The sequence below is a fragment of the Schistocerca nitens genome, chromosome 12 (genome assembly GCF_023898315.1).
Source record: "Schistocerca nitens isolate TAMUIC-IGC-003100 chromosome 12, iqSchNite1.1, whole genome shotgun sequence".
Lineage (NCBI taxonomy): Eukaryota > Metazoa > Arthropoda > Insecta > Orthoptera > Acrididae > Schistocerca > Schistocerca nitens.
The window spans coordinates 130,074,857-130,098,754 of record NC_064625.1 but is presented as its reverse complement, the minus strand read 5'-3'; the positions used below and the strand labels follow the sequence as shown (position 1 = coordinate 130,098,754).

Genomic DNA, 23,898 nt, shown 5'->3' with positions numbered 1-23,898 from the left:
TGCTTATTGACGAACCGATCGGAGCCGGCCGTTGTGACCGAGCGGTTCCAGGCGCTTCAGTCTGGAACCGCGCGACCTCTACGGTCGCAGGTTCGAATCCTGCCTCGGGCATGAATGTACGTGATGTCCTTAGGTTAGTTAGGTTTAAGTAGTTCTAAGTTCTAGGGGACTGATGACCTCAGAAGTTGAGTTCCATAGTGCTGAGAGCCATCTGAACCAATACAGCACTGCCTAGCACAAGATCAGTGGTCATCCAGCTTCCCTCACAGTCTACTTTCTCGCTTAGTATCCGCACTCTTCAGTCGTGTTACCAACATGTTTACTCTGCAAATTCACATTTGAGTTTTTAGCAGAGGGACCACAGAATGACTTTCAACCTATACCCCCGCCCGTGCCGCTATACAGGTTGTTTCCGTAAGAGCGTGCAAAAATATAACACGACATAGTGGATGCTCCACTGAACAACTTGAGAAAGGGGACCTGGGGTCGGAGGAGCCAGCTTGAGGAGATAACAGGAATAAAATCACGTTGTTGTGTACTTTTTTACACTGAAGAGCCAAAGAAACTGCTACACTTGCTTAATATCGTGTAGAGCCCCGCGAGCACGCAGAACTGCCGAAACACGACATGGCATGACTCGACTAATGTCTCAAGTAGTGCTGGAGGCAATTGACATCATGAATCCCGCTAGGCTGTCCATAAATCCGTAAGAGTATACGAGAGAGTGGAAACCTCTTCTGACCACGACGTTGCAATGCATCCCAGATGTGCTCAACAATCTTCATGCCTGGCCAGCAGGAGTGTTCAGACTCAGACCAGTGTTCCTGGAGCCACTTTGTAGCAGTGCTGGACGTATGGGGTGTAGCATTGTGCTACTGGACTTTCCCAAGTCCGTCGGAATGCACAATGGACATGAATGAACGCAGGTGATCAGACTAGGTGTTTACGTTTGTGTCACCTGTCAGAGTAGTATCTAAAGGTGTCAGGTGTCCCATACCACTCCAACTGCACACGCCCCACACCATTACAGAGCCTCCACCAGCTTGAACAGTCCCCTGCTGACATGCAGGGTCCATGGATTCATGAGGTTTTCTCCATACCCGTACACCTCCATCCGCTCGATACAATATCAAGCGTAAAGCTTTGTGTCGTGCAGTCATCAAGGGTACACGAGTGAGCCTTCGGCCCCATATCGATGATGTTTCGTTGAATGATTCGCACGATGACACTTGTTCATGGCCCAGCATTGAAATCCGCAGCAATTAGCCGATCGGGTGCACTTCTGTCCCGTTGATCGATTCCCCTCAGACGTCTTTGGTCCCGTTCTTACAGGATCTTTCCCCGGCCGGAGAGATAAAGGTTAATTGGTGTTTTACCGGATTCCTGATATTCACAGTACACTCGTGATATGGTCGCACGGGAAAATCTCCACTTTATCGCTACCTAAGGGATGCTGTGTGCCATCGTTCACGCGCCGACTATAACACCACGTTCAAACTCACGTAAATCTTGATAAGCTGCCATTGTAGCAGCAGTGACCGATGTAACACCTGCGCCAGGCACTTGTTGTCTTATATAGGCGTTACCGATCGCAGCACCGTATTCTGTCCTTTTACATATCTCTGTATTTGAAAACGCGTGCCTATACGTTTCCTTGGCGTTCAGTGTACGAGGTGTGGCTAGAAAAAAACCGGACTAGTACTGGTGAAACAATAAAACGAATGCAATAAGGCTGAAAGTCGCGTGGCCTGTCACGTGACTCTCGCTCCGCCTACTGCTCGAGTTTCATCTGCCTCCTGCACTCAGTCTGCCCGTGGCGTCTGTTTTAAGTAGTTGACGTTTTGTCTGTGCGTCAGAAAATGTTGAGTGTACAGAAAGAACAGCGTGTTAACATCAAATTTTGTTTCAAACTAGGAAAATCTGCAAGTGAAACGTTTGTAATGTTACAACAAGTGTACGGCGATGATTGTTTATCGCGAACACAAGTGTTTGAGTGGTTTAAATGATTTAAAGATGGCCGCGAAGACACCAGTGATGACACTCGCACTGGCAGACCATTGTCAGCAAAAACTGATGCAAACATTGAAAAAATCGGTAAACTTGTTCGACAAGATCGCCGTTTAACAATCAGAGCAGTGTCTGAGTTGACAAGGAAAGTGTTAGGCAGATTCTTCATGAAAGTTTCAACATGAACAAAGTGTGTTCAAAAATGGTTCCAAAGTGTCTCACAATTGAACAGAAGGAACGCCGAAGAATGATTTGTTCCGACATCCTGGAAAACATTGAAAGTGATCCCACCTTCTTACAAAATGTTATTACTTGCGATGAATCGTGGTTTTTTACTTACGATCCCGAAACTAAACGCCAATCGATGCATTGGAAAACTCCTGGTTCTCCACGACAAAAAAAAGCACGAATGTCAAAATCGAAATTCAAGGCAATGATGATTGTTTTTTTTGACATCAAAGGGATTGTGCACATTGATTGGGTACCAGAGGGACAAACAGTGAATCAGCATTGCTACATTAGCGTCCTGGCTACCCTACGTGAGCGAGTACGGAGAAAACGGAACGATTTGTGGAGAAAAAAGTCACGGATCCTTCACCAAGACAATGCCCCAGCTCACAGTGCGTTGTCAGAGAAGACGTTTTTGGCAAAACACAACATTCCCATCTTAGATCATCCACCCTACTCACCTGATTTGGTCCCCTGTGACATTTTTCTTTTCCCTAAAGTCAAGTCAGCTTTGGAAGGAACTAGATTTGAGACTGTTGAAGCAGTAAAAGAAAAAGCGACGGAAGTAATGTATGGACTTACCGAAAATGATCTGCAGCATTGCTATGAACAGTGGAAAATTCGTATGGAGCGGTGTAGAGACCGAGGAGGAGAGTACATTGAAGGAGATAACATGAAATTGTAAATAATTGTAAATAAATGATTTTTCCAGCATCAGTCCGGTTTTTTTCCAGCCGCACCTCGTATTTATATTAGTTAACTGCCAATACCATCATTGACACAATGAACGTACCATTTGTACTCTTACAAAATGTGCTGCAACTGACTTCCATCAGCTTCAATGCAAGCATGATTTCGGAGAACAAGATTCTGACGCACCCTGACAAATATCCCTGGTAGGGTTCGGATCACAGGCAGCTACAATTCTGGCAACTAATTCCATCTCCCTATCCACTGAGGTCTCATACACACGTGACTTTAGATATCCCCATAGGAAATAATCACGGGGATTCAGGTCAGATGAGCACGCAGGCCATGGCATGGGAGCTCCCCTTTCAATCCAGCGACCAGGAAATACACCACTGAGATCAGAATGAGATTTTCACTCTACTTCGGAGTGTGCGCCGATATGAAACTTGAAAGGGTCCTGTAGCCACCTTTCATTGCCAACGCTCGTAGTGGTCAAGTCGGCAAAGAGGTTTCCGCTACTTGGGAGAAATCCACCTGCGTTAGGTTGGTGGCGGAAATGGCATCCTGGGGTTTCCCGGTCCACGCGGAGCGTGGAAGAGGCTGGAGAAGCGGGAGGCAGTCCGCCGCCGGTACGGGAAGCGTACACAGCTGTGCTCCAGTTGAAGAAGGGTGAGTTTGACTGACCGCGTGGCGCGTTGTCACATAGAGAGGGGAGCTTTTAGCTTTTGGTCTCGAATTTCGTCTTATAAAGATTTACTTGCTGGGTTGCAGCAGGGAATGCAAGGCTTTTGTAGACTTTCAGTTCGATTCCCAATGCAGTCTTGACTTTGATCCGTGAGAGGAACGCAGCACAAGGGAGTTGCATATGTTGAAGTGCCCTCGGTTCAGTGTGAATGTTTATGTGCCTACAAAATGGCTCTGAGCACTATGGGACTCAACTGCTGTGGTCATAAGTCCCCTAGAACTTAGAACTACTTAAACCTAACTAACCTAAGGACAGCACACAACACCCAGCCATCACGAGGCAGAGAAAATCCCTGACCCCGCCGGGAATCGAACCCGGGAACCCGGGCGTGGGAAGCGAGAACGCTACCGCACGACCACGAGATGCGGGCATGTGCCTACAACTGTGTGTGTATGCTTCTAATCTTTCCCGGATCTTGGTAATTTTTGTGTATTTGTGAATTTTCTTTGTCTCATGTGATTAAAATTTGGCCACGGTCCATAGAAATTGTCTCCGCGGACCGAGTGGGCACGCGAGTCTGTTATGAAGCGTATAGTATTTCACAAGCCATTGTACATAGTTAGCATGCAACAGCAGTCTATAGATGCACTACATCAATGTTTTAAGGAATAAATAATTTTGCCTTCAATCTTATCTTGTGTACCGATGTTACGTCGCCGTTACCTTCGCCATTTACCTTGTAGTCTTCCTTGTTGGCTCACCTATAGCGTTTCCATGTGCACAGGTGTAGTGATTAGTGTCCCTTTTTTTATCTGAAACAAATGCTCTGGAATAGATCGTGTTTTCACGAATCTTAGTGCAGCCTGCAGCAAGATTCGTGAAAACACGATCTATTCCAGAGCATTTGTTTCAGATAAAAAAAGGGACACTAATCACTACACCTGTGCACATGGAAACGCTATAGGTGAGCCAACAAGGAAGACTACAAGGTAAATGGCGAAGGTAACGGCGACGTAACATCGGTACACAAGATAAGATTGAAGGCAAAATTATTTATTCCTTAAAACATTGATGTAGTGCATCTATAGACTGCTGTTGCATGCTAACTATGTACAATGGCTTGTGAAATACTATACGCTTCATAACAGACTCGCGTGCCCACTCGGTCCGCGGAGACAATTTCTATGGACCGTGGCCAAATTTTAATCACATGAGACAAAGAAAATTCACAAATACACAAAAATTACCAAGATCCGGGAAAGATTAGAAGCATACACACACAGTTGTAGGCACATAAACATTCACACTGAACCGAGGGCACTTCAACATATGCAACTCCCTTGTGCTGCGTTCCTCTCACGGATCAAAGTCAAGACTGCATTGGGAATCAAACTGAAAGTCTACAAAAGCCTTGCATTCCCTGCTGCAACCCAGCAAGTAAATCTTTATAAGACGAAATTCGAGACCAAAAGCTAAAAGCTCCCCTCTCTATGTGACAACGCGCCACGCGGTCAGTCCAACTCACCCTTCTTCAACTGGAGCACAGCTGTGTACGCTTCCCGTACCGGCGGCGGACTGCCTCCCGCTTCTCCAGCCTCTTCCACGCTCCGCGTGGACCGGGAAACCCCAGGATGCCATTTCCGCCACCAACCTAACGCAGGTGGATTTCTCCCAAGTAGCGGAAACCTCTTTGCCGAATTGACCACTACGAGCGTTGGCAATGAAAGGTGGCTACAGGACCCTTTCAAACATTCTGGCAGATTAAAACTGTGTGCCGGACCGAGACTCGAACTCGGGACCTTTGCCTTTCGCGTGTTGTATCCACATCCTCTCACATGCAGCGGCCGGCCGAAGTGGCCGTGCGGTTAAAGGCGCTGCAGTCTGGAACCGCAAGACCGCTACGGTCGCAGGTTCGAATCCTGCCTCGGGCATGGATGTTTCTGATGTTCTTAGGTTAGTTAGGTTTAACTAGTTCTAAGTTCTAGGGGACTAATGACCTCAGCAGTTGAGTCCCATAGTGCTCAGTGCCATTTGAACCATTTCTCACATGCAGCCAAGACCACGTGCTCCAACAACTCATGCAGAACACTTTGCACGAACCTCAATTAAAGGTGGGCATTCAGACGACGAGGTAGAAGGTACGGCCCACTGAGGTTGTCGCCCGCCAGATGTCTACAGGAAAACGTAATTGATGGTGTGACTACTACAGCGTGATGGTTTCGATCCCACACATGGCTATTCCTGCTGTTCGAAATACCATCACGATCAAGCGAGATCTCGTAAGGAAACAGCACGATTTGCAGCAAATCCGTCCATTGTTGGAGCAACCACTGACACAATGCGATCTTTTGTGCAAAGTCACTCAAACAAGCACTACATGGAATCGTTATGGGTCATATGGGTGTAATTGATGTTCGTGGAGTACTCGCCACACGCTAGTACGTGCAGCGCCCATTTCACGTGCAATACGATGAGTACTTCTTGTGGTGTCCGATGCAGCACCTTCCAGGACCATCTCTTCAGCATAGGATGTGGGAGTGGTCCTCATGTTGCAAGGTCCCTCCTTTCCAATGAACCACAATCTCGCCGGCCGCTGTGACTGAGCGGTTCTAGACGCTTCAAGCCGGTTCAAATGGTTCAAATGGCTCTGAGCGCTATGGGACAATTTCTGAGGCCATCAATCCCCTAGAACTTAGAACTACTTAAACCTAACTAACCTAAAGACGTGACACACATCCATGCCCGAGGCAGGATTCGAACCTGCGATCGTAGCGGTCGCGCGGTTCCAGACTGTAGCGCCTAGAACCGCTCGGCCACTCCGGTCGGCTTCAAGCCGGAACCGCGCTGCTGCTACGGTCGCAGGTATGTGTATGACGTCCTTAGGTTAGTTACATTTGAGTAGTTCTAAGTCTATGGGACTGATGACCTCAGATGTTAAGTCCCATAGTGCTTAGAGCCGTTTGAACCAGTCTCCCGCATTCGTCGATCGAGAGAAATATTCACTCGTCATGACAGATGATGCCTGTTAACTTCCCCATACACAAGATGCATTCTGTGAGGTCTGCGAAACTATACCGGTACTGCCCCATCGTGCTGTACTGTACGTCACTGAAAAGCACTGAGTAATGAACGGGTCTATGGTTGATTCATAGCACATTCTGTCATGGAATACTGTACATACGATACAACAGAGCCACCTTATAGACAAGGAAACTAAACAAAACTACATCATGACTTCCCAGTAATCAGGCTCGTCCTCCTAGTTTCCCTGCAGGAAATATCGAATGTGCATGTAAATAAACAACATAGTACGTATTAACTTGTACGCACGTTAGTTGTAATTAAGCTGGAAAACAGTAATGCTAGACAAAGCGGTGAATAAGTTTACTTCCTTATCTCCTTAAGGGGCTCCGGAAAGGCTCAAAATCATGAAAAGTTCAATTTTTACTTTTTTGCGTTTTCTGAATCTGCAGACTATTACCTTTTAACAGATATATAATTTATTCAATTCTGAAGACTACAATTATTTTTAAATTTTTTTTGAAATGTGTTCTACATGGGCGTGACCCACTGTGGCGCTGTTAAACTGCTGTCAAATGGTGTTATTATTAACGTCCGTGTTCATCAGGTACATTTTAGTGATGTGAGATAAAGTATGTGTTGTGGCTAACCTGTGATGGTTCAATATATATCGCTGGTGTGATTGTCGATTGTTTCATGTTTATTTACTCTGTCGTTATCTCGAAAATATTCGTAATTAATTCTGTTTCTTGAGTCTCTGTTTTGTTGAAGTATAATAATGAGTAAAAGTAAAGTTATTAGAAATCCTCTGAAGGCTTTTAAGAAAAGGAGAAATGTTGGAGAGCCAAAGGTATGTGTTATTACTGTAAACAATAAAGACGACAACCAAGTAAGTGAACCTAACCTCTCAAGTACACCTGCCCATAGCAGTCAAAGTGGGAAAGAAAATACTTCACAGAAGAAGCTTGGTTCAATGAGTGAAAACTATGAATGTTGCAATTTTCAGAGACTTAGCAGCACCTGAACTGTTGAAAAAGTGTATTCACGGAAAAACTCAAAACCCCGATGAAAGTGTAAATAGTGTTATATGGTCGAGAATACCAAAGACTGTATTTGTTGGAATAGAAACACTTCACTTTGGTGTGTATGATGCTGTTGCGACTTTCAATGATGGCAACATTGTAAGGTGCAAGGTATTTAGAAATATGGGAATGAAGATAGGTTCTAACATGGTACGAGCGATGCTTGCTTTAGACAAGGAACGCCTTCGGGCTGCAGACAGGGCTGTAAAGAGTCTAGAAATACAAGCAAGAGTAAACAGGAGGAGGAAGAAGAGGAAGCTGGAGGAGGAGTTTGCAGAGGATGAAGATAATCCGTCCTATGGACCTGGAATGCACTAAAAAGTTAATCCAATCTTTGTCGCTCGATTCCCAAAACTTTTATTTTCTCATACTAATTACATGTTTTCTAAGGATCTTCCAAACATATTTGTTTCAAACTTTCAGTAAATGTTACACAGTACCTTCTGCATAATTTAACACAGCCTTTTTCCAAAAAACTGTATATTTTTGAATATATAAATAAAAAATTGCAAAAGAATGTTGCGAATTTTCATTACAATTGAAAAAAAAATCATCTTTAATAACTGAACTAAAATTTTGTAAAATCCCTGTTTTAAGTTGTAGCCCACATTCCAATAAATAATCTGTAAAAAGTTCAACTTCCTACCTCAATTACTTTGTGAGGAAAGATGTAATTTATAAGCGTCATTTTAACATTGCAAGTATAGGGCGTTCCGGAGCCCATTAAGCTGGCTATCCCATCTCTATATCGTGTTAAATTTTTTGTACACTCTTACGGAAACATCTTGTAAAACAGCACGTCGGAAAAATGAACATCTAAGTCTCTCTGATTCATTTTCGCTGTCGTCCGTCAATCCTATCTGGTTAGGATCCCATACTGCACAGCGATAGTTCGGCAGAGGACGGACAAGAGTACTTAAGGCACACTCTTTAGTACACCTGCTCATCTGCCAATAAAAGACAGTCTTTGGTTCCACGTCCCCACAGCATTTTATTTGTGATTGCTCCACGTCAAGTTGATCGTAACTCTAATTGTCACAGTCACAGTCAATAAAATTCTTCTGGAAATCTGACCGCATTGTAAATGAGAAGAATTCTCCGACACTTCGGCCACTGTTGCAAATGACCTCCGTCAGGATGTTTATGAATTGGCAGTGCGGTCACATACATAGGTATCTACTTGACAATTTATGTGATTTATCGCGTATCCTAAATTCAACAGAAAATGTCTCGCTATTCATGCAGAGGAGTTCATATGTTTCATTGCTTCTGTTAAGTTTCCGCTTTTTAGACCATATAGATGTCTTTTGTAAACAATTCTTCAATTGTTTTTTTATCTACCGATTACATCATCAGCAAAGAACGCAAAAGAACTGCTCAGATTGCCTCTTCAATCGTTCATACGGATTAAGAACAGCAGAAGGTCTATAACAATTCCTTGTAGAACCCCATGTACAACTGCAGTTGAACTAGATAACTTCCCATCAGTTACTTCGAACTGTGACCTTTTTGACAGGAAATTACGAATCCACTCACACAGCTGAGACAATATACCATAGGCACGCAATCTGATCAGAAGAATCTTATGAAACATGGAGTGTCATGATCTGTACCATCCCATTCTGACTATACCGCAAAATATATCTGGAAATTAATCGATGTCAGAATCCTGTACTGGATGCACTTGCAACTGAAGTTTCAACAGAAATGGCAAGTATTTCATTTCTAACTTTCGAATGGTTCAAATGGCTCCAAGCACTATGGGATTCAACTCCTGAGGTCATCAGTCCACTAGACTTAGAACTACTTAAACCTAACATAAGGAGATCACACACATCCATGCCCGAGGCAGGATTCGAACCTGCGACCGCAGCAGCCGGGTGTTTCCGGACTGAAGCGCCTAGAACCGGCTCGAACTTTCGATGCCTGAACTCTCAGCAATTCCTTCTTGAGCATAATCTGTGCCACGCCCACGTTCGTCTCCATTATCTTCCGATAAATCAGTGTCACTTTCTTCAAATTCACGAGACAAACCGAGGAAACGTAAACATGGAACAATCTGCACCTCGTATGTTTTGACGCAACAGACTGTATGCACGGCAGAACTAGGCCGGCGAGAAGACAAGCAGAAGGGAAGATTTATACACGTTTCTTGTGCATGCCCACCACATAGCTATCAGTACTTGACCTACGATCTCTAATGAGAAACCGAGTAGGGCGGGAACTGACTAATCAATGGCAGAGCTACACACAGGACCCGAAGTGATACAACAGTATCGATACTTTAAACATAATCTAGAAGTGATGGAATCTTGAGTGCATGTGCTGCCACAGTGGTGTTTCAGATATAACGAAACTCAAAAATATCATCAAAAAGTAACTGAAATAGGTTGTGATTACAGTATTCTATCTGTTGTTGTTGTGGTCTTCAGTCCTGAGACTGGTTTGATGCAGCTCTCCGTGCTACTCTATCCTGTGCAAGTTTCTTCATCTCCCAGTACCTACTGCAACCTACATCCTTCTGAATCTGCTTAGTGTATTCATCTCTTGGTCTCCCTCTACGATTTTTACCCTCCACACTGCCCTCCAATACTAAACTGGTGATCCCTCGATGTCTCAGAACATGTCCTACCAACCGATCCCTTCTTCTAGTCAAGTTGTGCCACAAGCTCCTCTTCTCCCCAATTCTATTCAATACCTCCTCATTAGTTATGTGATCAACCCATCTAATTTTCAGCATTCTTCTGTAGCACCACATTTCGAAAGCTTCTATTCTTTTCTTGTCTAAGCTATTTATCGTCTACGTTTCACTTCCATACATGGCTACACTCCATACAAATACTTTCAGAAACGACCTCCTGACACTTAAATCAATACTCGATGTTAACAAAGTTCTCTTCTTAAGAAACGCTTTCCTTGCCATTGCCAGTCTACATATTATATACTCTCTACTTCCACCATCAAATGGTTCAAATGGCTCTGAGCACTATGGGACTCAACTGCTGAGGTCATTAGTCCCCTAGAACTTGGAACTAGTTAAACCTAACTAACCTAAGGACATCACAAACATCCATGCCCGAGGCAGGATTCGAACGTGCGACCGTAGCGGTCTTGCGGTTCCAGACTGCAGCGCCTTTAACCGCACGGCCACTTCGGCCGGCCTACTACTTCCACCATCATCAGTTATTTTGCTCCCCAAATAGCAAAACTCCTTTACTACTTTAAGTGACTCATTTCCTAATCTAATTCCCTCAGCATCACCCGACTTAATTCGACTACATTCCATTATCCTCGTTTTGCTTTTGTTGATGTTCATCTTATACCCTCCTTTCAAGACACTGTCCATTCCGTTCAACTGCTCTTCCAAGTCCTTTGCTGTCTCTGACAGAATTACAATGTCATCGGCGAACCTCAAAGTTTTTATTTCTTCTCCATGGATTTTAATACCTACTCCGAACTTTTCTTTTGTTTCCTTTATTGCTTGCTCAATATACAGATTGAATAACATCGGGGAGAGGCTACAACCCTGTCTCACTCCCTTCCCAACCACTGCTTCCCTTTCATACCCCACGATAGTATCGATACTTTAAACATAATCTAGAAGTGATGGAATCTTGAGTGCATGTGCTGCCACAGTGGTGTTTCAGATATAACGAAACTCAAAAATATCATCAAAAAGTAACTGAAATAGGTTGTGATTACAGTGTTCTATCTACCGGGTGGTTATAATTAATCTTTCCCTATTTAATACGTTGTCCGCCACTCGTGGTCTCGCGGTAGCGTTCTCGCTTCCCGAGCACGGGGTCCCGGGTTCGATTCCCGGCGGGGGTCTGGGATTTTCACCTGCCTCGAGATGACTGGGTGTTGTTGTGTCGTCTTCATCATCGACATTCATCGCCATGACGATCGGAGGAAGGCAACCGCAAACCACCTACATTAGGACCTCGCCTATTACGGCGGTGCGGGTCTCCCGCATCATTCCCCTACGCTCTGTAAAGAAGCGTGGGACTTCATTTCCATTTCATTTAATACGTTATAACACGGAAACTAATTACCATAGGAGTACCAATGTCCAGAGTATGGGGTGCACTATTTTCACGCATCATAGCGCCACCGTCCAGTTCCAACTCTGGCCACCAGGTGCCGTGATCAGTCATCGTGCTTTAGAGAGCCTGTATACAGAGAGAGTGGCCATAGGTGAAGTTGCCCGTGATTGGTTGATTAGCTTTGGCAGAAAAATGGCGCGAAACGTCTCTCGCGCTTCCTATGTTAGCCGTCCTTTTGAGCTGAGGTTCAAAGAACTTTTGGAAACGATTAAAAGGTATATGAATTATTCAGAGACTTGTTATGGGTTGTACATGCATGCTCGATTTAGTTGTATACGAGTTGAAATGATGAAGCGTTTTGTGATGAAGTCGGTAGGCCTACATGTTTGAAGTAAACACGCTAGTAATTGTACAGTATTGTTTTCGACATCTGTAATTCGTTTTGCAGACGTTCGTGAACGATGCCAGGTTGTGCTGCATTTGGTTGTTCCAATAGAGGCGAAGGTGGATTTCGCATGTTAGCATTTCCACGCAATGAAGAAAGATGAAAGCAGTGGGCAGTCGCAGTCAACAGGGCTGACATAAATCAAACAGGAGCCTTGTGGAGACCAACCAAGTACTCCTATCTATGCGAAGGAAATCGTTTTTGCTTTTTACTACATATAAAACAACTTGCAATATACATAGTTAAATTTGAAAACAGACCTGTAAATTGGCTGTGTGAAAAATTATTATAACACATTATTCTTATAAACATAAAATTAAAATGGGATTGTGTATGTAATGTGTAAGAATATTGCTAAACTGCAGACGTCATAATTACGTCCTTCAGTGTCATAAGGTTTTTTTAACAGTACTGTATTGAAGATTTCCACGAGTGTCATTTGATTTCTAGGTCACTGTTAGTAATTCCAGGTAATCTGATTGTAGTTTTGTAACTATTTCATTAATGCTGTTAGGGCAGGAAGTTTCCCAGATTTCAGTCTTCATTTTGTCGTGGTTGGTGAAACATTATTCGTAGTAAATAATTGTAGGTACTCTTGAAGACAGTTTTTAATAGGCCTACTTACTGTGGGGTAGAAGGGATACGGTAGTTTTCTTGTTATATTTGGTCATTATTACAGTAGCCTACATTTAACATTACCTGATTTTTTGGCCGGCCGAAGTGGCCGTGCGGTTAAAGCCGCTGCAGTCTGGAACCGCAAGACCGCTACGGTCGCAGGTTCGAATCCTGCCTCGGGCATGGATGTTTGTGATGTCCTTAGGTTAGTTAGGTTTAACTAGTTCTAAGTTCTAGGGGACTAATGACCTCAGCAGTTGAGTCCCATAGTGCTCAGAGCCATTTCAACCATTTTTTTTAATCTTTTTCGTTTGTTATCTACGAGAGGTATTCAGTATGACGTGACAAGAAGTACTACTACGTCTCACACTTTTTGCATGTCACAAGTAAACAACTGCTTACGACTTTCATTCATCTGACGTAATACAGGTACGTTAAATCTTTAGCGTTATGCACTTCCGATACAAAACAACGGCTATACACTATATTTTTGTTTTACGTTACTTTCATTGGAATATGTCTAGTATACGAACTTTAAAGGAGATAAATGCAAGTAACGAATAATTTTTACAGCCACTGTATCAAATTTTCCTGTGCTGTACGTAGTGTGCTACTATGAGTGTATTATAGCTGTAAAGAAAGGCATTTAACGAATGATTTCGCCATATTGTCTTGTGCTTTTGATTCGGTGAGTGTGTACTCCACTACTTCACCACTGGCCATTCGAAAGTCCCGGCCGCAGTTTGGCAGAAAAATGGCCGCCGTATCGTCCGGTTGGCCACTCTCTCCCTATACAGGCTCTCTATCGTGATTCATAGTCTCACACACATTACCAGCAGCAATGCATTTGTCGACGTGTCAACATGAGCTTGGACAATAGGAGCGGGGTGAATGGTGAACCTCTATTATGAAAACAACAGTAATGCTGTATCGCCGGCTGAAAGGATTACAACTGGAGAACTGGGCGTTGCTCCGGGAAGAGGCCAACAGCCGGTTGCACCACAGGTGGCTGATCAAATTGCTGTTGCTATGGCAGACAACGGTGCGTGCAATTCCCGATCGTATGGCAGTGTATGTACTGTGTCACGACATCCTGGCAGATTAAAACGGTGTGCCGGACCGAGACTCGAACTCGGGACCTTTGCCTTTCGTGGGAAAGTGCTCTACCAACTGAGCTACCCAAGCACGACTCACGCCCCATCCTCACAGCTTTAATTCCGCCAGTGGAGTTAACTCGGGACCTTTGCTTTTCGTGGGAAAGTGCTCTACCGACTGAGCTACCCAAGCACGACTCACGCCCCATCCTCACAGCTTTAATTCCGCCAGTGGAGTTAACTCGGAACCTTTGCCTTTCGTGGGCAAGTGCTCTATCGACTCAGCTACCCAAGCACGACTCACGCCCCATCCTCACAGCTTTAATTCCGCCAGTGGAGTTAACTCGGGACCTTTGCCTTTTGCGGGCAAGTGCTCTACTGACTGAGCTACCCAAGCACGACTCACGCCCCGTCCTCACAGCTTTCTCCGCCAGCGGAATTAACTCGGGACCTTTGCCTTTCGTGGGCAACTGCTCTATCGACTGAGCTACCCAAGCATGACTCACGCTGGCGTAATTAAAGCTGTGAGGACGGGGCGTCAGTCGTGCTTGGGTAGCTCAGTCAGTAGAGCACTTGCCCGCAAAAGGCAAAGTTCCCGAGTTCGAGTCTCGGTCCAGCACACAGTTTTAATCTGCCAGGAAGTTTCATATCAGCGCACACTCAGCTGTATAGTGAAAATTTCATTCTGTGTCATGACAGTTGAACATCCCGTATGGAAGGTGCTTCTAACCATTCTCAAAAGGTATCCGTACATGATTCCTACCGTACAGCAGCTTGCACCACAGGACGCACAACGCCGTGTTGTCTTCGCTCTCCACTTTCTCGCAAGGATTCGAGTTGACGAGAGCTAGCCCTGGACCATCCTATAGACAGACGAAGCTAATTTTTCTCTGACGGGTGAGGTGAACACACATAGTTGCCGAGTGTGGAGATCTTCACCTCCAGTCGCCGTGCATGAAGTTCCACTGTACGGTGAACATGTCAGCATATGAAGTGGCTTCACGGCTACGTTCATCATTGGCCCATTCTTTTTTGAACAGGTTGGCGCTCAAGGACCAACGATGTGCAGTGTGACTATCCAGCGTTACTGCGATATGCTTCGCCAGGATGTCATACCCGCCCTACAGGAGATGATGATGATGATGATGATGATGTTTGGATTTTGGGGCGCCTACAGGAGAGAGCCGCAGTGAACTCAACAGTTTCCATGGGGCCCCACCGCACATCGCTCGTTAAGTTCATTTGCTTCTCCAAAAAACGTTTGGAAACGATCAAATTATCAGCCGATCGTTTCCAAATGCTTGGTCGGCACGATCACCTGATCTCACTCCCTGTGTTTTCTGGTTGTGGGGCTTCCTTCAGGTAGCAGGGTTTACCAGGGGAACAGTCAAAAATGTGCTGATTTAAAGTGCGGCCTGTCAAGAGAGGTAGCCAGCATACCTACAGACATGCTTCGTTCTGCTGTGCAGAATGCAGTCCTGTGCTTTCAGACTCTTCTGGATACTGATGGCCGCCATATTGAGTACCTTTTGTAGCAGCAATGTTACCGGTATGTAATGATATAATGTACCGTAGCAGCACATTTAAAGTGTTTCAATTTTATTGATTCTGCGCTATTTCTCTTTCGTATGTCCTTGACATTAACGCTATCAAGTTTGCTACTCGTACAGTAATTAGTTTCTGTGTTATAGCGTGTTAAATATGTAAAGTTTAATTATAACCACCAGGTACAACTGCATACTTACTGCGCAAGATATTCATATGGGACATGGTGGATGCTGCCCTGTACCACTGCTGTTCCACTCACAAATGAAGTGAGGTAAAAGCGACTGGTTACATCCTTCCGTACGAGTCATTACTTCTGTTATGTCGTCTTCCCAATGAGGAACCATCTTTGTCACGGTACATCGTTTTTTGGACGACATCACATTCCGCTATCACTTCTCTTCCAAACCTCATTCTTAGTTGTTCACAGTCCTGTTCAGTGCCGCATACCATCACTTTTTCTGTTGATTATTCTCGTACGATATTGGTCGCCTAAAATACTTTCCACTGTGCTGAGGCCCTTTCTAGATCGTTTTTCGTCATTCTGCTCGGCGACCACAGCAGTTTCTTTGTATCGTGGCATGTCCATTATTTTTTATCCGCACCAGTTACGATGTACAAAAGCTGTATGAATTTTTCGACGGTTGCAGGTGGAGTCCAGATGGGGTCCAACTTCTCCGAGGTCTGCGAGTGTGGGCAGGAGTGCCCGCACGACCCGGTCGAGCCGCAGCCTTCCCCAGAGACGCCAGTCACGACCACGACGACCACAGCCACGACGACGGCCGCGGGCGGTCACGACCAGCGACCGGGCACGACCACGAGGTCCCTGTCCACGCCCACATCACGACCCACCAGCACGTCTGACGAGCCTGGGGGAGGTGACGTCACTAACAGTGGCCTGGCGGCGGTGATGACGACGTCGACGCCCACGACCATGACCGAGGAGCCGGAGTCCGTCAACATCATCATCACGGATGACAACGGCGAGCTGGAGAGCCAGAAGGAGCGCCCGGCAGGAAAGAGATACGGCCCCTCCTCCAAGAGTGCGAGTCCAGGTCAGCTGCCTTCATCTGGGTCCATCTACCCCACATCCTGCATTTGAACGGGTCATTAGATATCTATACCTTGTGGTCATAATTAAGGTACAGCTACTCTCACAGGTCCGGTGTGGGCTGTAATTATCGTCTGGCAGGAACACAGGACGACAATTACTGAACTGTATCAAATAAACTCGTCACAACTTCTAAACGGCTTGCGTTAGAACGTTAAAACTGCACGGTTGGCAGCAGGGCCTTATAGGAATTAGTATGGTTTGGTTTAGTGACAAAGCCCACTTTCATTTGGATGGTCCGCAGCTCGTGGTCTTGCACTTCCCGCACACGGGGTCCTGGCTTCGATTCCCAGAGGGGTCGGGGATTTTCACTGTCTCGAGATGACTGGGTGAAGTTGTGTTGTCTTCATCTTCATAATTCATCCCCATTATGGTCGGAGGAAGGCAATGGCAAACCACCTCCACTACGACCTTGCCTAATCAGCGGAGCGAGTCTCCCGCACCGTTCGCTACACTCCTCCGAGTGTGGGACAACATCATCATCGTCATTTGGATGGGTTCGTCAATAACCGAAATTGGCGCATTTGAGGAAGTGAGAATCCGGTTATTTCGCTATCGAGAAGTCTGTTCACCACCAACAGTGACTGTGGCGTGCAATGTCCAATCATGGAATAATTGGTGCCATATCCCTTGATGGCACAGTGACTACAGAATGGTACATGAAGGTTTTAGAAGATGATTTCATCCCAATTGCCCAAAGTGACCCTGATTTCGACAATATGTGCCTCTCGACCCAATCGAAGCAGGAGAGTGTGTGATTTGTTGGGGGAGCACTATGGGGACCGCGTTCTGGCTCTGGGGTACCCAAATGCCACTGGCCTTGGCCTCGATTGGCCTCCATATTCTCCAGATCTGAGCAGGTGCGACTCCTTTTTGTGAGGCTATGTTAAACACAAAATGTACAGCAATAGTCAAAATTTTAAAATCTTTTTAAAATTTTTTTTTATAAGATGGGAGTGGCACTGACCGTGCAAACTGAGAGGAGCCCCACGGCAGCGGACACCGCCTGACTAAATTTTGTCTACTGCTTTCACCAGATGACGGTATATTGGACGTAAATGGTGGGGAGCGGCTACAGGGCAATGTTCAATGTTACCATGTTATAAATAGCGTATATTGCCTGAGGATGCACCGATAAGTGGTGCGAAACCGGTCGCAGATTTAATAAAAATCATTGATACAGCCAGTGCGTAATTCTTTGAAAAACATCATCTGACGGCAACTCCAGCGCCAACCACAAACAGCATTAACCGTCCCTGTACTGACCAACCACGTGCTACAGGCATGGAACTCCAGCCCACTACTGACATCCGGCACCCGTACAACTCACGTCTGCATGCTTACATTCAATATTCTGGCAGTTACACAGGTTGTTAATGTACCAGGATTTCACATATACGATGGCTTATCTCGCACCTGCAATGTTACCTTGACAAATGTATTCCCCAAATTTCGTTACTCTACGTTAGTTATTTTTCAGTGCTGCGATTGTTTCTGTCGTTATATACTAATGCATTAATGCTGAATCTATTTATCCTGGAAAAAAAGTAGTTCCAATTTTGGCCACCAGGTGCAAATCTAGCGCTGCAAACAGAAGCAAACGGAAGAAAGACGTATAGGAATGTTTAGATATGTAGTGGATTAGGAACGAGATGTGGGCAGAAAGGTCAACCAAGTGGAAAAGGCATAATGTCGATTTAATTGCTAACTGCTACTTACCTAATTAGTTCAGTATGAGCATCGGGGACATCTACAAGATGCTGAACAGCGCCAGATTTGCACCTGGTGGCCAAAATTGGAAATAATTTTTTCCAGCGTAAATAGGTATGTCATTAACGCATCAGGATATCTACCAAGTTTCACTGCTGCACGATAATTACAGCCCACACTGGACCTCCAAGAGTAGTTGCATATGATTGTAGCTACCTGGTATTTAAAGCTTTTGGAAACATGCTATGAACTGGACTATTATACTGCCTGACAAAAAAATGTGAAGCGTCCAGAAGCACAGGAGGATGTGATGTGAAACTTCCGACTTTCGGAGGGGATCACACGCTAGTTACAAAAGAAACTCAAATTTGCGAAGAACTAGACACTGTGAGCGCACTTATCAGGATGACGCTGCACTCTGTCTGGTCTGGGTACATTCTGTTGTTTGGCTTGGAAGGATGTTGGTTGGTTGGTTGATTTGGGGGCAGCGAACCAAACAGCGAAGTCATTGGTCCCATCGGATTAGGAAATGATGGGAAAGGAAGTCGGCCGTGCCCTTTCAGAAGAACCATCCCGGCATTTGCCTGGAGTGATTTAGGGAAATCACGGAAAACCTAAATCAGGATTACCGGACGCGGGATTGAACCGTCGTCCTGCCGAATGCGAGTCCAGTGTCTAACCACTGCGCCACCTCGCTCGAGGAAGGGTGTCGTAAAGTCATTGTAACCTTTCTTAAAGGAAGGTGGCCTACAACTGTTGTAAGTGGCCCTTGAGATCCAGGTTACTGGCACTGACACAGAGCTGACGTCCAAGATAATCCCACAAATATTGTATCAGTGACAGGTCTGGCGAACTTGCTGGCCAGAAGTGTATCTCAGCATTGAGCGGACAGTTCAAAGAGACTATTAGCGTGTGTAGATGAGCATTGTCATGCTGCTATGATACTGTCAGATGGTTCAAATGGCTCTGAGCACTATGGGACTTAACTTCTGAGGTCATCAGTCCCCTAGAACGTAGAACTACTTAAACCTAACTAACCTAAGGACATCACAAACATCCATGCCCGAGGCAGGATTCGAACCTGCGACCGTAGCGGTCGCGCACTTCCAGACTGTAGCGCCTAGAACCGCTCGGCCATGATACTGTCGCCACTACAAGTAACACATGAGGAGGCAGGACGTCCATCACAGTGTTGTGCTGTCAGAGTTCTCTCAGCTATTATCAGGCCCGAAGGCATACCCGAAGGTTCCCCAGACTGAAACGCCAGGAGTAACACCGCTGCGCCTCTCTGAAACATTGGGAGAATGAGATCTCTCACGAGGTCATCACCATATTCGCCGACGAGAACCACGATTCAGCCCCTGAACACTGAGCGAGCTGACGCAGTGGTTAGCACACTGGACTCGCATTCGGCAGAACCATGGCTCAAGGCTATGTCTGGCCATCTTAAGTTTTCTGTCATTTCCCTAAATCGCTTCAGGCAAATGCCGGGATGGTTCTTCTGAAAGGGCACGGCCGACTTCCTTTCCCATCATTTCCTAATCCGATGGGACCAATGACTTCGCTGTTTGGTTCGCTGCCCCCAAATCAACCAACCAACCAACCAACCAAACATCACTGAACACAACTCAACACCACTCATCACCAGTTTATGCTTCCTGCTCACAGCACCGCTCCAAATGCAGCCGCTTGTTTTGCGATGTTTATTTATTTAATCGTGTCTGAGTTACATCTGTAATTAATTAATACGCTATATATGCTAGATTACAAATACAAGTAAATGATAGTTATTCATTCATACATACATTCATGATCTTCACATATTGTAAGTCGTCATTATTGTCTAAAGCAAGGCTCATATCTCTCTCCAGTGTTCGGCACACTTCACTGCAGCGTCGTTGGCCAACCACAGGTCTTGGAGAGTGCGTGGGGCCAGCAAAGATGGGCAGGTCAGCAGGTGTGTCACGGTTTGTTTTCCTCCACATTGGCGGGGCTCTTCTTCGGCGTATCCCCACTTGATCAGGTTATCCTGTGATCTTCCCGTTTGACATCTAAGTCTATTTAGGCTCTTCCAGACTCTCCATTCCAATTGTGATCCAGCAGGAAGTTTTTCTATAATGATCCAACTTTTCAGACTGCCTTTATCCAATTTCTGTTTCCACATTGATTCTCTAGTTGTAGACTGACTTTCGGTTAGTGGACGTTCAACTTTTATGAAGTCTTTCCTAGATTTAAGTCTTGCCTCCGCTGGCTGATGTGCGTACAGGGGATGTCTTCTATCTTCGCACTGCCTGCTTCGTTCGGCCATCGCCAACGTTTGCCGTCTGATCTGTGGGGGGGCTATTCCAGAACACATATAAAGGCATCCCGTGATTAATCGACATGAGGCATTCAGTGCCGCGTCTAGCTTCTGAGCATGTGTCGATCTTCTCCAGACGGAGCATGCATATTCAGCTGGAGCAAAGCACAATGCCAGGGATGATGCACGTAGAATTTCAGGGTTTGCTCCCCAGTGTGAGTTGGTAAGTTTACGGATTATGCCGTTCCGTGTGTTGACTTTCGCTGTAGTTAATGGTAGGGTACACCTGGAATGCTAATTCGACAGTCGGCTGCTCCTAGAGTCTGACCAATGGCACCATATGAAACATGAGTTGCTGAGAGTCCATTACTTCTTCCCAGATGGCAAGTGCAGATGTGAAGGGGTTACGATGTGCTCGATGTACAGTACGATGATGCCCTCTTGTGGTGATCAGATGTGACGGATTGTGACCTTAACGACGAGTATGCATGCCCTCATGTTCCCATGCAGTCCAAAATTGGGCCACTGCACATCCAACAATCTTGATATTGCAGTATTCGACCAGGCGGCCAAATCACGAGCCGCAATGTGCCCTCTTCCAAGATCTATCAAGCACTGAACTCTGCTTCACACGAGTACACGACATCTCCATCTCCTTCAGAGTGATCAACACAACACCCGACGCTTTTCATGTCTCTTACATTCCATATAAGGCTGGTAACACAACTAAACACGAACAACAATAGTGCACCGTCGAAGTTGTTCTAGCTGTCATGGAGAACTGTTGTTTGTCATTTAAATACTTGCTGATGGTGTGTACGAGTATGAAGTTACGGTCAAGAGTTCTGAATGCTTCACTTTCTTGCGGTGTACTCATACCAAAATACACTCCTGGAAATGGAAAAAAGAACACATTGACACCGGTGTGTCAGACCCACCATACTTGCTCCGGACACTGCGAGAGGGCTGTACAAGCAATGATCACACGCACGGCACAACGGACACACCAAGAACCGCGGTGTTGGCCGTCGAATGGCGCTAGGGACACTGTTGCTCCTGGGGTATCGGCGAGGACCATTCGCAACCGTCTCCATGAAGCTGGGCTACGGTCCCGCACACCGTTAGGCCGTCTTCCGCTCACGCCCCAACATCGTGCAGCCCGCCTCCAGTGGTGTCGCGACAGGCGTGAATGGAGGGACGAATGGAGACGTGTCGTCTTCAGCGATGAGAGTCGCTTCTGCCTTGGTGCCAATGATGGTCGTATGCGTGTTTGGCGCCGTGCAGGTGAGCGCCACAATCAGGACTGCATACGACCGAGGCACACAGGGCCAACACCCGGCATCATGGTGTGGGGAGCGATCTCCTACACTGGCCGTACACCACTGGTGATCGTCGAGGGGACACTGAATAGTGCACGGTACATCCAAACCGTCATCGAACCCATCGTTCTACCATTCCTAGACCGGCAAGGGAACTTGCTGTTCCAACAGGACAGTGCACGTCCGCATGTATCCCGTGCCACACAACGTGCTCTAGAAGGTGTAAGTCAACTACCCTGGCCAGCAAGATCTCCGGATCTGTTCCCCATTGAGCATGTTTGGGACTGGATGAAGCGTCGTCTCACGCGGTCTGCACGATCAGCACGAACGCTGGTCCAACTGAGGCGCCAGGTGGAAATGGCATGGCAAGCCGTTCCACAGGACTACATCCAGCATCTCTACGATCGTCTCCATGGGAGAATAGCAGCCTGCATTGCTGCGAAAGGTGGATATACACTGTACTAGTGCCGACATTGTGCATGCTCTGTTGCCTGTGTCTATGTGCCTGTGGTTCTGTCAGTGTGATCATGTGATGTATCTGACCCCAGGAATGTGTCAATAAAGTTTCCCCTTCCTGGGACAATGAATTCACGGTGTTCTTATTTCAATTTCCAGGAGTGTATAATTTTCTATCTTTATTTGATGTTGTATTCAAAACCTGTGAAACAGAAGAGCTCTCTTCATGTTTCCAGTAGAAAATCATCATTTAACAAAGATGCAACATGTTGGTTCATCTGAAAATTTCCAAGACATCCAGACAGTCAACTCGTTCTCACACTGGTGTGCCCAATATGTATCATGATCGAACTCGAAAAACCTTTAAGTCGACAAATGTGCAATTAATTAATGTGAGTCAAAGCATCAATACACAGATGCGAGCATCTTTGTCAGTCTTCTGTCATACAGACTTCCTATTTCCTCAACGACAAAGCTGTTGGGACACTGTGAAGAACAAGCCTGGCCTGTCTATACTTTACACACAACGGGATCATGGAATGGTTCCTTTCAAAAGTAATCACCACACGCATTGAGACATTTATCCCACTGAGAGACGAGACGATTAATTTTTGTTTCATAGAAGGCGGTCGGCAATTGACGGATCCACAACTGCACCCACTCTTGCACATCCTCTTCCGACTGAAGCTGTCATCCACACATGTCTTTCTTCAGGTTGCCAAAGAAGTGAAAATCACACGACGAAGGATCTGGGCTGTTCAGAAGATATTGCAGTGTTTTGCCTTCGTCCGACTGGCACTGTGTGGGCGGACGTTATCCTGCGACAGGATGATTCCATCAGAGAGAATTTCGATAGGCCGAGTGCAAACGGCAAAGAGAAAACATCCCACGTCTCTCCCGCCAAAGAAATCCGAAGCTCTTCACACAAGTTCTGGTAAGGTCATGATGACCTCCGTCTTCGACTGCAGTGGCTCTCTGCTTTTTCAGTTCCTTGAGCGTCGAACCACAATCAGTGGGTAGTCCTATGAAGACACTTTGCAGAAACTACGAGGTGCCATAAACTCAAAACGCCCGGGAAAGCAGTAGAACGAAATCATGCTGTTGTACGGTAATGCCCACCGTCTCACTGCAATCCGAAGAATGTTAAACTTCGGCGTCTTGGTCTGATTTTCACATCCTCGTCGACCTGAAGAAAGATGTGCGTGTGCGTAGGTTTCAGTTGGACGAGGAAGTGGAAGAGTGAGTATGGTTGTGGATCCATCAGGAAAAGACCGCCACCTACGGCGCAGAAATCGATCGTATCGTCTCCAAGTAGGATAAACTTCTTAATGGTTGCGGTAATTATGTTTGAGTGGAACCATTTTATGGTCCCATTATGGTAGGTGTTCAGTTTTCATTTGACTACCCCTTATTCTACAAACGGTCATGAGTACATGTGAGGCAGTATGTGCTTCATGTTGAATCACACACTACCATGCTTGTAGATATGACTGTCGAAGTACATTACACAATGATACCTATAGTGTGCCACTGAAAATGGTCATC

At 45.8% G+C, this 23,898-nt stretch overlaps 1 protein-coding gene across 1 annotated transcript in view; it reads left to right on the top strand.

Moving 5' to 3' along the window:
- The window catches only part of LOC126214956 (C3 and PZP-like alpha-2-macroglobulin domain-containing protein 8), an 877,403-nt gene that overhangs the window by 848,830 nt on the left and 4,675 nt on the right, over positions 1-23,898 (top strand). The window contains exon 28 of the mRNA XM_049941592.1: positions 16,109-16,513. Within this exon, the coding sequence (XP_049797549.1) occupies positions 16,109-16,513 (405 nt within the window). The remainder of the gene's footprint in view (positions 1-16,108; positions 16,514-23,898) is intronic.